The sequence below is a fragment of the Equus asinus genome, chromosome 6 (genome assembly GCF_041296235.1).
Source record: "Equus asinus isolate D_3611 breed Donkey chromosome 6, EquAss-T2T_v2, whole genome shotgun sequence".
NCBI lineage: Eukaryota > Metazoa > Chordata > Mammalia > Perissodactyla > Equidae > Equus > Equus asinus.
Genome location: NC_091795.1, coordinates 78776417 through 78790517, shown reverse-complemented (window position 1 = coordinate 78790517; position 14101 = coordinate 78776417). Strand labels below are relative to the sequence as shown.

The 14101-nt window shown below is 38.9% G+C and overlaps 1 protein-coding gene across 1 annotated transcript in view; it reads left to right on the top strand.

Annotated features, from left to right (window-relative positions):
- Nucleotides 1-6176, top strand: part of WDR43 (WD repeat domain 43) — a 47565-nt gene extending 41389 nt beyond the window's left edge. The window contains exons 15-18 of the mRNA XM_014850416.3: nucleotides 1110-1223; nucleotides 1753-1822; nucleotides 4391-4440; nucleotides 4544-6176. Of these exons, the coding sequence (XP_014705902.2) occupies nucleotides 1110-1223; nucleotides 1753-1822; nucleotides 4391-4440; nucleotides 4544-4738 (429 nt within the window). The 3' untranslated portion in view covers nucleotides 4739-6176. The remainder of the gene's footprint in view (nucleotides 1-1109; nucleotides 1224-1752; nucleotides 1823-4390; nucleotides 4441-4543) is intronic.
- Nucleotides 6177-14101: the final 7925 nt, after the last annotated feature.

The window sequence follows — 14101 nt, the reverse complement described above, 5'->3', positions numbered from 1 at the left end:
CACAACACTCATTTTGTGACCTGAGTTACTTGTTTAAATGTGGAAAGAGCCCTAGGAGGCCTTGTTGTAGTGAAATCCCTTCTGGAATCAACTCCTAAGGTGTAAGTACTGGAGTAGTAGTGTTAACATTCAAAGTCACGGCAAACAGACCTTCAAGTTTGGGATAGGAAGGACTCCACAGCCCACAGCAATTCTCTCTCCTCAGAAAACAGTGCTTTTCCTCTTGCCTTTCCTTTATACCTTCCTTCCTTATCAGATATCTTTAAGTACCTTCTCTAGGCTAAGGACTGTGCTAGGCATGGGGGTTTGGTAATGTACAAGATGCTCTGATCCCCATCCTCCTGGAACTTGTAGTCTGAATAGGGAGAAATACAAAGGAGATGATGGGAATTGAAGTGCAATCACGTTAAACTTTGTTTTATTCATTTTTGTGTCTGTTTACTATTTAAAGTTTAACATTTGAATGAAACACTGTTATTTATGCCAAAGTGTTGGAGATAGAAGGGCAGGTAAAAGCTAATTAAAGGGCAAAAGAGTGAGGGTCCCTTTTTCTGTAGCTCTGAAGGAACAAGTAAAAATTTCCTGCTTTAATTTCAGAGAATTCATTAACAGAATGTATGTTCAAAATACTGTAAGGTCAGCTTTATAACTGTCACTGTCCTGTTGGTCTCTAAAAGCTGTGAAAAGCTTCCTCTAGCTTGCTGGGCTTTATAAGGTAGAGATAATGTGATATCATCAGAGAGTAAGTTTTGGAAGAAAAGCTCCCTTTAGCCTAGAGATATGTGGTGGGGTTATCTTTTATTTAGTGTCTCCTGTATATTGACCTCCTCTGAAATACTGCGATCGATACGAAGTGCCACCCTGCAGTTTTTTCTGCCTTGCAATTTCTCCTTCTGACCTTGTATCTTTTTTAAATGTATTGTTTTTTGCTTTGAAAGCCTCTGAAAGTTTGAGTATTGCTAGGCTGTGTCACAACCAGCCACTGCCACTGGAAGTGCAAGCAGATGCTTGTGGTGCACTGCCTAAATACTCAGACATAGCTGAGCATGATTTCTGTGTGTTATCTATATTGTGTCATAATGATATCAAATGGTCTTTTTTTCCCCTAGTTGCCTGACTTGGTACCCCAGCTGGGGACACTGTATCAGTTAATGGAAAGCAGAGTAAAAACTTTTCAGAAACTCTCCCACCTTCATGGAAAGCTAGTCCTTCTAATCACACAAGTAAGTAAATTGTTTTGTCCTGAAACGTTTGGATGTTATAGGAATGGGGGGAGGAGTGAGGATCATTTCCCTGAACTTTGAAAGCTCCCTATTACAGTAAGAAATTAGTAAATCAGGATCTAGTCTTTAACTTGGAAATCTTATGTATTTGACAGTAAGTAAACTTAGTTTGCCTATTTCAACTTTTATTCAAAGGCTCTCACCATTATATCTCAATTGTTAATACAGTTAGGATGGTTGGGGTACTGTGAACAAAAGTTACAGGATATTTATACAGGTAAAAAATTTGGGCACAGAAGGAAATTCTGATTGCCTTGAAAGGTTTTTTCAACTTTTACAGAGTAATTCTTTTCCTCTTGTATTTGACGAATATGTTTTTTGCCCTGAATTTGATCTACATTGTATTAACGTCATCCATTATAGTGGTCAAGGGTGAGTTTTCTCTTGGGAAGAATTGGCTGTGGTGGTGGTTGTGATGCTTGAGATTAACTTATGTTCCACTTCATAATAGCACTTTATTGTCTTTCAGGTTACAGCATCAGAAAAAACAAAGGGAACGACTTGTCCTGCACAGAAGGCAAAATTGGTGTATGAAGAAGGTAAAGCTGGGGGTAGGGTAGAGTCTAGAGTTGGAACATTTAATTTTTCACATTGACTCTGTTCTGTTATCTTATTTGATAAAGACATCACTGTGAAGAAGATGATGCTTTGGCACACCTCTAAAAAAATGGGCGAGCTTGTGCCAAAAATATGATCAAATAAGAAAAGAGAAGTTAACAGATATAATACAATAACAGAAAAGGGCATTAGGTATGGAAGAGATATAAATAGAAAAACACCGAACAAACTTTTTGCCCGTACGTTAGAAAGCCTAGATGATATAGGTGATTTCTTAGGAAATATCAATGACCAAAATTGACTTGAAAGTAAAAAGAAGTAGAGGAAGCCTTGAGCAAGTCAATAACTTTAAAATTGACTTAATCAACATTTTTCTTCACGAGATTACAGACAGGTTCTACAGATGAATTTTATCAGTCTTTCAAGGAAGAAGTCATTTTTGTCATATACAAACCATTTAGGCATTTTATGAATCAAAACCAGAGAAGGATAGTCAATAACATTTTCAGCCATCCTCAAATATCCTGAGTATCAGCAGATTAATTATAGACATGCTTAAGGAAAATAATACGTCATTACCAAGTAGAATTTATTTGAAGATTGAAAGGTGATTTAGCATCAAGAAACCTATCAGTGTAGTCACCATATTAACAGATTAATGGGAAACACTATATATTGTTTTAATAGATATAGAAAAAGAATTTATAAAATTCAGTCTTCACATATCTCATTATTTTATAGTCTAAGCAACCTAGGAATTTAAGGGAATTTCCTCAATAAATTTATATCAAAGTTTAGAAGCATTCCCATAAAGTCAGGAACAGGACAGTAATGTACTTTTCATTGCTTCTGGATATCTTGCCTAGTACTGTATGAAAGAAATGAATTCTAAAACATTGGACTTCTAGAGTCACACCATTATTAATGAGATAATGCAAATAAGCAAGTTTACTGGATACCAAGATCAGCAAAAAGGAATTAGTAGCATTATTATGTCCCAATAATGTGTTTTATGTCAACTAGTTTATATCCCAGTCAGAAAACGTATTAGGAAAAAAGATCTCATTTATAGCAGCAATCAAAACTATGAAGTACCTAGATTACCTAGAAATACATCTGAAAAATGAAGCAAAATCTTTATAGAGAAAGTTATAAAACATAACTGAAGGACATAAAAGCATACCTGAATTAATTAATTAAACTTCTCGTGAAGTTTTTTCCGGTTTCAATGAGATATAATTGACATATAACACTATATTCATTTTAGATGTACAACATAATGATTTGATATGTGTGTATATTTCAAAATGACCACCATGATGTATTTCATTAACATTCATCACCACACATAGGTTTACATTTTTTTTCTTGAATGAGAACTTTTAAGATCTGCTCTCTTAGCAGCTTTCTAAGACACTGTACCTTATTGTTAACTATGGTCACTATGCTGTATGCTATATCCCCAGGAGTCATTTATCTTATAATTGAAAGTTTGTACCCTTTGACCTTCACACATTTCCCCCACTCCCACATCCCCCACCTCTGGCAACCACCAGTCTGTTCTGTGTATCTGTGAGTTTGGTTTTTTTAGATTGCACATGTAAGTGGAGGTCATACAGTATCTATCCTTTTCTGTCTGACTTATTTCACTTAGCACAGTGCCCTCAAGGTCCATCCATGTTGTCGCAAATGGTAGGATTTCCTTTTTTTATGGCCAAGTAATATTCTATTTTGTTTAGATATACACACATTTTCTTCATCCATTCATGTATTGATGGACACTTAGATTGTTTCCGTCTTGACTATCGTAAATAATGCCACGTGAACATGGGCTGCAGATATCTCTTTGAGATCCCGATTTCATTTCCTTCATTGTATATCCAGAAGTAAAATTGGTAGATCATATAGTAATTCTATTTTTAGTTTTTTGAGGAACCTCCATATTGTTTTCCATAGTGGCTGAACCAGTTTACTTTCCCACCAACAGTGCACAAGGGTTCTCTTTTCTCCACTCTCAGCTTTGTTTTTTAAGATGAGATTTTGTTAAGAGTTTTTTGTTTTGTTTTGTTTTTTGTTTGTTTTTTTGAGGAAGATTAGCCCTAAGCTAACATCTGCCGCCAATCCTCCTCTTTTTGCTGAGGAAGAGTGGCCCTGAGCTCACATCCGTGCCCATCTTCCTCTACTTTATACGTGGGACGCCAACCACAGCATGGCTTGCCAAGCGGTGCCGTGTCTGCACCCGGGATCTGAACCGGCGAACCCTGGGCCGCTGAAGTGGAACGTGCGAATTTAACCGCTGCACCACCAGGCTGGCCCAAGATTTTGTTAGAGTTTTATTACTTCGTCCTGCTCAATGAGATTTTGATGGAATGATACCATAAATGTGCTTTTATGTGGATAAGAATATTGTAATTTACTTCTTAGATGGTTGATAGCTGAATATAGTATTTCTAAAGTGAATTCAGGAATCTGATTCTGTTTAGTTTTCAAGGCTATGCCCTCTACTTTGATCACAAAATTAAGGCTGGGCTTTTTCCAACTCTTAACAGAATCTTCTGAAGAGGAGTCTGATGATGAAATAGCAGATAAGGATTCTGATGTGAGTAATTTGTTTCCTGGTACATAGATCTGCCTTTAGATCCTTGTGCTTTGTAAGAATGGGGCCTTCATGAATGCTTTCCTTGCCTTAATATTTCTACTAGGAGAATTGGGATGAGGAAGATGAGGAAGAGAAAGAAAGCATAAAAGATGAGGATGTTGACGAAGAGAATGAAGAGGAAGATGAGGATACTGAAGAAAAAGATGAAGAAAATGGTGAGGACCGAGATGTGGCAAGTGAAAAAGAATTAAATGGAGATTCTGATTTAGATCCTGAAAATGAAAGTGAAGAAGAATGAAGATAGAAAAACAAGCCAGTTGAACTGTATAAACTCTGGCTCTCCTTACCCAGGGCTACCCAGTTCTCCTAGGGAGGGTTATCTCTGTGACAGGATGCCAAGGACCGTTGCACATTTCCAAATTTCTAATGGTGGCCCCTCGTACCACCTTGCTGTCCTGAGCACCCCAGACTTAACTGTGTAAATAAGAGCGTTTCATTCAAATGTTAATAAACTTTACACAGTAAATAGATACATTTTCTGCTATGTACTGACATGTGTCCAATATATGGTATATTTTTATAATTCCCTAGTATGATTGGTTATACCAAGAATTGACAAAAGTGAAGATAAAGACATTTCCCATTTAGGGATTCAAGAACTGGACTTTTGTGAAGGAGTCAGCTTTTATCTCAGGTTGGTATCTTTCATCAAATCTAGATGTAAAACAGCACTAGTGAAAAAATTTTTAATTTGGTACATTTGATTTGGTACATTTTCATAAAATATAAAGGGGTAACTAAAAACTGGAGTAAAATGATTGTGATTAAAAAAATAAAATCACCAGTATCCCTAGCTTGTCTGTTAACTGTGGTGATCTGATTTGAGTCAGATTGAGTATTTGGAGTGCTTGCCAAAAACAACCACTTATTTTTTAAGCTGTCATTTGAAATATTTTTTTAAAACACAGGAAATTATGGTAATTAAAAAACTAAAGAATTAGCCATATTAAGGATTTTTCTTGACTTCTGGTTGCCTGTAAAGAATCATCAGTGTATAGATTTAGAAGTGCTCATTACCTACAACTTTTAAAAAAATTCAGTTATAGCTGCTTTTGAAGAGGTGTTCATTTTTATTTAAATTACTAATGGATCAAAGAACAATTGTTTATTTTTTCTCTTTGGTTTTAGATATTAATGATAACCTCGTTGGAGTTTTTTTCCAAAGAAAATATTTTTATAATTCAGTAATTTAATGTGTCCCTTCTTTTTCATTACCCACCCTTGGCAGTGTTAGGGCATCTATTACCTTTAAAATTATAAATCTGACTGAAGATTTTTTATGTATGTATAGATAGGTATTTTGGTGTGCAACAAAAGCTTTTCAAATTATTGGTAATCTTTTTTTTTTTAAGAATGAGCCAGTATTTGTTCAGTGCTCTCTAGGGAACATGCAGATGGAAGCTCAACTCTAAGGAAGAGCTGGGGAGAGGGGTTTATTTTTCCCACCTGTGAATATGTAAAACACAAAATCATTATCTCCGAGGGACTTTTTATCATCAGTGGCAGAACAGAGATGTCTGTGCTCAACTAATGGAGCTGGAGCCGTATAAGCATCGTGGGAAAGCAAGTTTGAGCCAGCTACTGGTGTAATGTACAGTTATATTTGTCTATAAATGGAGCTGTTTATGGCAATTTAATACCATTCTCTTTGTAAAGTGAATAAATATTCATCTTTACCCTGTGCTTGTCTTGTGGTATATGTAGAGGAACAGCTACATATTTGGCCTTGTGGTGTGAAGCTTTCAAAAAAGCAATCTTAACTTCACTAGCGTTAAAATAGGTAAATGCTTTCAAGGCTTGCTGGGTGACCTGGCATTTGTTTGGAAGTGGAAGAAACAAGAACTTTGTCTTAATCTAGTGGTTGTTTCTTGCTGAAGTCCCCCTTGGCCGGGTCGTTCTTCCCCAGCTCAAGGCAGCGGTGACAGGAGGGTGCACGTGCTCATTATTGGAGTCCGTTTTGGGTCTGTGAGTCTATTTCCCTGCTGCACCCGGTTCTCTAAAGAAGTAAAGAGCTGCGACTGAGTGGTACTTACTTACTAATTATTTTATGGTTTAGACGAATCCAGAGTTAAATTAGACTTGTTAGAGAATTTTCTAGTTTCAGGGTATTTCACCTGGTTATTCCGTTCCTAATCCAGACAAAAAAGTTTTGTTTGTGTGGTGGTGTATTTTCTGAGATTAAGTTTTCTTCCCAGCTTTTTATTTTGAAAATTTAACCCTCCATTCATGCTCAAATCCAGGATCACACATTGTAATTGGCTGTCATACTGCTCTATTCCAGAATATTCCCCGTTGTATATGTGTGTGTTTCATGATTTTGATATTTAAATGAGAGTCTTTGTAAATTACGCTGTGTTGCAGAATGTCCTACAATCTGGATTTGTCTGATTGTTTCCTTATGAGTATATTCTGGTTTAAAGTTGTTTTGGCAAGAATACTAAGTAGTGGTATTTTGAGATTATTTTGTAAAAAGTTCTTTGGGTATAGGTGAGTATACAGTTATGCCTTGTTTAATGACGGGATACATGCTGAGAAATGTGTCACTAGGCAATTTCGTCCTTGTGTGAACTTCATAGAGCGTACTTACACAAATGGAGATGTATAGCCCTCTGTACACCTGTCTAGACACATCTACTACGCACCTAAGCTGCATGGTACTGATCTTATGAGACCACCATTGTATATGTGCTCCTTCATTGAGTGACAGGTCATTATGCAGCCCATGACTGTATTAGTATGATTTGACCTAAGTAGATGTCCAGGCTTTAGTTTTGGGACTTTTGAAGCCTTAGTGCAGCAGGTTGTTTGAGGGTCAGAAATGGGATCTTGGTAGTGAGAACGTTGGGTATGTTGATGCTGTATAAGGCTGTTATAACAATTCCTGTGGAAGTAATTCTCAACATTGCACGTTCATTCATTTAACAAGTATTTATTGATTGCCTGCTCTATGCCAGGAATGATTTAATTGCCTGGTATACGCCACTGAAAAAAGCAAAAAAAGATGCTTGTCCTGAGGAGCTGACATTCTACCAAAGAGATAGAGGCAATAAACAGTGTGTAATGAGTAAGTAAATTCTATATAGTATGTTAAAAGATGGTAACTGCTATGGGGGAAAAAAGTGGAGTAAAGAGATCGGGGGTTGGGGTAGGGTAGTGCAGGTTGCAGAATTAAATACATGATCAGAGTAGGGCCTGTTGAGAAGACATGATTTGAACATAGACTAGGAGGAGTGACAGAGGTAGCTAAGTGGGTATCTGGGGACGAGTGTTCTGGCAGAGGAAACAGCATGAGCAAAGGCCCTACGGCCAGTGCGTGTCTGATGTGTTGAAATATTGAGAAGAGAGAAATACGACCTGAACAGAGAGAAAGACTGCATCAAGAGATTAGCAGAGAGGTCATGGGCAGTCAGGTTCCATAATGCCTTGTGGGCCGTTGAAGGGACTGGTTTATGCTCTGCCTGAAACGGAGTTGCAGCGTTTGAACAGAGCAATGATGTGGTCTGGCTTCTGTGTTGAGAATTTAGTGTCGCCCTGGTGGTGTGTTAAGAAATTGGAGATCTGAATCCTAACAGGCAGAAGCCAGTAGGATGCTTTTGTTGTAATCCAGGTGAGAGGTGATGGTGACTTAGACCAGGGTGGTGGTAGTAATGGAGTTTGGTCGGCTTCTGGGATTGTTTCAAAGTTAGAGCTAGTGGGCTTTCCTGTCAATTGTGAGAAAAAAGGAGTCACGTGGGACTCCCAAGTGTTTTTTGCTGGAGCACCTGGATGATGCTGTGGGTGGAACAGGTTTGGGAAGGGAGATCAGGAATTGAGTTTTGGACATGTTGAGTTATAGATGTTTATTGGGAATGAAAATACATACCCAGTTAACTTGCGGGGAGAGGGCGAGGTGGAGGTAGAGATTTGGTATTGACCTGTATGTGACAGTAAAGCCACAAGACTGGGTGACCTTCCCACGGGAATAAACGTACATAGGAAAAGCACCCAGGCCTGACCACTCTAGTATTGGAGTACAAGGGAAGAGAAACCCCCAGGGACACCAAGAGAGAGTGGTGGCACGGTAGGAGGAATTGACGTTTTAGTCTTCCATTCTCTTCAAATCTGAGTTCATGACATCCTTCAGCCATGATTTCTTTCCAAGGTAATTGATATTACTGGTGAATCCTCCCAGGCTGCAGTGGTTTTTATGATGCCCTTCATATTGACCATTTATTGATCCCTTCTTTGAAGGCAACTCAGGCATAAAATTTGTTTTTCTTCTAATCTAGCATAGTGATCTTCATCTTTGTGGCATCTCAGCACTGTCCCTTGTGCTGACCCGTTGTGCGTCCACATTGTGCACTGGCTCAGAAAACTGGCGGAACGAAAGGCCACAACAGTGTAAACGAGTGAGCAGGCATCATTCAAACAGGAAGCAATGTGGGAGAAATCATAGGATCCACGGTGTCCATTCTTCTGTGCGGTGCTGGCTGACTTGGTGTGAGAAAACTAGATTGACAGTGCTCATCAGTACTATAATGGATTTGCATATATGTATGAGTAATTTTTAATAGGAAGATAGTTCTGAGAAGAACAGGGAGATTATAAATGCACTTTAGGAGGTAAGGAATGTCATGTAAAATCCACAAGTTGAAAATCACCAGTTTAAAAATTGTCTGGCATTTTCTTTCTAGGTAATAATGGCTCAAAGAGGGAGAAAATATACTTTTTGGATGCTACTGTTTAAAAAAAGGATTTCCTAATGGAAATAAATAGGTGTGAAAGCGTGTTGTTATAGGCTTGCCCTCGGCCCTGTTGTAGTTGAATTTGTTCTAGTTTGAAAGAGGCAAGGGTGTGCTTGCCTGGTGATGCAGTCACTAAAGTCACAGACAACTTGGCAGCTGCCTTAGCTGGACCTATGTGGTCATGATGTTCCAAAGCTGGGCCAAAGCTTTGCAGGTTCAGAAACTTAATTTTGTCTTTGTCCCTAAAGTTGATGCAATTTCGTATAGTTGAACCATTAACTAGGCTTCCAAGAAAAATTGGTATTTCAATGGTGTATTTATTTATAATGAGAAATAGACCTGTCAGGTGGAGCAGAGCGTTCATGTTGGGTGGTGATGTGTCTTTTTCTGCATAAGAAAGTCGCACAGTAAGCCAGTTTTATAGTTAGAAGATTGTCTTTGACCCGGAGTGTGGAATTGGAATAAGAGAAATGAATTGGATGGTGACAGTAGTGGACAGTGTGTAGTCTGTACTGAGGGGTTGGAATTCTTGGTTTCCGTATGTGTTGCTCTGGGTCTTCTTACTTCATGTCCTTTTCCTTTCAACAGGACGGTTAACCGTCGTTGGAATGTCGGTGTTTTGCATCTCCTCAGGCACCACTTAGGACTGCTGGTTAGGATGTATTCTGATAATTCAGGGGGCAGCTTGCTCCTGACCGTGGATACCATCACATTATGGTTACACTTAAGAAACACACTTGCTGTTTTCAGGCAAACTTTGACCTTGTTAATTATTCTCAACCTGACAAAGTCTGCCTCCTCCCACTTTTTGTTTTAATTGTGGTAAATATACATAAAATGTACCATTTTAACCATTTCTAAGTGTACAGTTCTGTGGCATTAAGTACATTTACATGGTTGTGCACTGGCAGAGTCTGTTAATTGGTGATTTTTGTGATAGGATCAGGTCCAGGCAATGAAAGGAGGCAAACATGAATACCATCAGTCTGTTGTGGAGAGACCATACTTAGGGCAGAAGCTCTAATTCTGGGTCCACACTGTGGCATGGCGATGATAAATCTACTTAATTTCTTCTTTTTTGGGCGTGTGACAGGAGAGTGATGACAATGCTGTCTGTCGCAAGGATGCTGTGATAACCAAATGGAACAATGTCTCTGGGACACTAAACAGCAGTGTGCAGCACCTAGCAAAGATTGTTTTCAGCACAATGAATCATTCGACATTTTCCCACTGTGGGAAGGGAGGGTGCGGCACAGGTTCTAAGGGAAGCTCCTTTTTGCATCTGGCATTTTTAAGAAATTCAAAAGAGCCTTATGGGTAAACATAGCCCCCTTTTCCACTGGTGAAAAAGTGAACTTAAATCTTTTTCCTTTTCTTTAATGTGTCTTTTAAATCTATTGTTTTAAAAGTAATAACATTAACTAAATTTTGGAAAATACCAAAAAGATTAAGAAGGAAAATAAAATCGTAGTAATGAAGATAACCATTTATAATGTTCCAGTGTATTTCCTTTTAATCTTTTTCTCTTTGCATGAGTGCACACATTTTTCTTACAGAAGTGGAATCATAATATGTGTTCATTTTATCCTTTGTCACATATTAAATTGTTAATTGTCCTTTGAAATAATGATGCTTGTGGTTCTTGGTATTCCACCCATGTTATACTTTCAACGTTCTCCTGTTATAGTTTCTTAACAGGTAATGCTACAGTGAACATTCCTACTCGCATTTTGTTTTTTCTTTGTGTGTCCTTATGAGATAGTCCTGGGAGTGCATTACTTAATAAAATACATGAATATTGTATTCTCTTCAGACTTAAGAAATTTGCCAAAATCCTTTTCCACAAAGGTGGCATCAACTTTCAGCCCTACAAGCAGTGCTTGTGTTTCCATTTCATCAGGAACCTGAGTTCACCTGCTTTTTTCATTGCCACTTGCATTTCTTTACTGTCTTTTTGGGCTTGGGTTCTTGTCCATGCTTAAAGGGATTGTCTTATTTACCTGTAAAGGTTTTTGTGTAGGAATGATATTCATCCCTTACCAACCACATGCACCAAATATTTCCCCTAATTTGCCTTTTCATTTTTTTCATGGTGCTATTTTCCTTTATAGTTTTCTTTAAGCTTCAAAGACTTCCCTTTAGGAAGATACTCCTTGTGTTTTGTTCTGGTCGTTTTATATCTTCATTTTTTACACTTACCTCTCTAGTAACTGGTTGTGATTTATCAGTGCATTGTGAAAGGAAGTGGGTTGCAACCACCGTTTTTCAAGGTAGAAATGATCATTAATTAGTATTAATAGAAAATATCAGTGCATTGCATGTACTTAAGGGTGATTGTTTTAGAGGGGCATATGTATATACCAGGTTACAATGTAACATGTGTTTCTGTGGGTGAGACATTTGAAAGCTGCTGCTCTAATCTTTTTCTTTTCAGTGGAAAAAGAATTGTTTTTCAGTGTATGGAATTCTTTTTGGTATATCTGTGAGATGAGGCTCTAACTTATGGTTCCCATACACACACTAGTTTTCTTCACTTTATTTGTTATGGACTGATTTTGTGTCTCCCCAAAATTCATATGTCAGAACCCTAACCCCCAATGTGATGGTATTTGGAGGTGGGGTCTTTGAGAGGTAAGGTCATGAGAGTGGAGCCCTCATGATGGGATTAGTGTCCTTATAAGAAGAGACACAAGACAGCTTGCTTCCTCTATCTCATGAGGATACCATGAGAAGACGGCCATCTGCAAACCAGGAAGCAGGTTCTCACCAGGTACCAGATCTGCTGGCTGGCACCTTGATCTTGGACTTCTCAGCCTTCAGAACTGTGAGAAGTAAATGTTTGTTGCCCAAGCCACCTATTCTATGGTAATTTGTTAGAGCAGCCCAAACAGACTAAGACATACTTTTTCTGTCTATAGATGTTGATCATATGGTATGTCTGTTTCTGTGCTATCCATTCCATTCCATTGATCTCTTGTGCTGGTACATTCGTTTTAACTATTGTAGCTTTATAATTCATTTTTGTTGTTGATATCTTTATACCTCTTTGAAATATTTTCCTAAATAATTTTTGCCTTTTCGTTCTTCCATATTATTAAGTAAAGATTCTTTGGTTGTAAGAAACAAACTTACTAGAGGCATCTTAAGCAAAACAAATGTGTTAACAATTTCAAAGAACCTCAATACACAGGCAGAAACAGCTGGGCCCCAGGAAGGAATTACCTGTGGGAGGGGGAAGAACCCTTAGGGCCTTCCTGTGGCCCCTTATCTGCTGCCCTCTGCTGTCTAATAATAGTTCTTTCTCCTTGGCCTTTGGCTGCCTTACAGTCCCAAGTTTATGATGTTAAAATCCAGCCACTTGCTGATTCTCAGGAGAGCTAGATACTCTTTGCCTCTCCAGGCCCACTCCCCCTTTCTCCATCTGCTCTATGCCCTAGGAGGTTGAATTTTACAAATTGCATCAGCCCAGCTCCCTTCCCTGCCTTCTGGTTGCCATCAGCCAGTGGGCGGTACTGGCAAGAGGTTGGAGGGTGGGAGGTGAGGAGGTCAGAGTATTAATTCCCCTGGTGAGCTCTCTGCTGGCTGTGGTTTGGCAGAGGCTGCTGCCTTCCTCTGCATGTGCCTTAACTCGAGCTGGAGCCCAGGAACAACTCCCTTCCTTTGTGCTTTTGTGGCTCCACGTTAAAGGTTGCTTTCCTTTGTTGTCTGTCCCAGGATGCTTCACTTCCCCTTGTTCTCTTCCTGAACTCTACTCACACCTTTGTAAGTAGTCTCCTCAGATACCCTGTTTGAGTGTGTCATCTCTGTTCTGCTGGGAGCCTGAGCCAGTCCAGATTGCCCATTCCTGGGAGAGACTGTCCGGGTGCATCTTGTTTCAGGTGTCCGCCATGTCCAATCCTTCATGGCCGGGGCAGTGACACACCACACTGATGACTCCTGCCAGCCGACCCCTGTGAAGACAGCAGTAGTCCTGCCAAAAGCTGGGTTCATTGTGAACTACGTTACTGTCTACCTCACAGATAGCTTAGGCATTTAAAAAAATACACTTTTTAATTTTTTAAGTTGTAAAATATTTATAATAGAATTTATCATTTTAACCATTTTTTTTTTTTAAAGATTGGCACTTGAGCTAACATCTGTTGTCAATCTTTTTTTTTTTCCCCTTCTCTCCAAAGCCCCGCAGTTCATAGTTGTATATTCTAGTTGCAGGTCCTAGTTGTGGCATGTGGGACGCCACCTCAGCATGGCCTGCTGAGCGGTGCTAGGTCCACGCCCAGGATCTGTCTGGCCCAGGATCCCTGGGCCACTGAAGCAGAGTGTGCGAACTTAACCATTCGGCCACAGTTCCAGCCCCCATCTTAACCACTTTTTAAGTGTACAGTTTCGTGGCATTAAGTACATTCACATTGTTGTGTAACCATCACCACCATCCATCTCCAGAACTTTTTCATCTTCTCAAATTTAAACTCTGTACCCATTAAACACTAACTCATTTCCCCCTCCCTGCAGCCCCTGGCAACCACCATTCTTATTGTTGTCAGTGAATTTGATTACTCTAGGGATCTCATTAAAAAGTAAATTTTAATTAAGTAATACAGAAATGTGTTCCTGTAAAAAAGGATGAAAACATTACATATAAGGCTAAACTAACTTTGCTCACCACTCCTGACCCCTTTCCTGCTTGCAGTGGTTGTATGCAGAGGTCACCATGTTATTTTAGAGTTTAGATTCTTCCAAATCTTTTTCTGTTCATTTGCATACATACAGATCTGTGCTCTCAGGAAATGTTTCTTTTTTCCCACATAAATGGTATACTGTGTGTAGCATTCTGCAACTTGAACTTGCTTTTTATTATCCAGCATATCTTAGAGGACTTT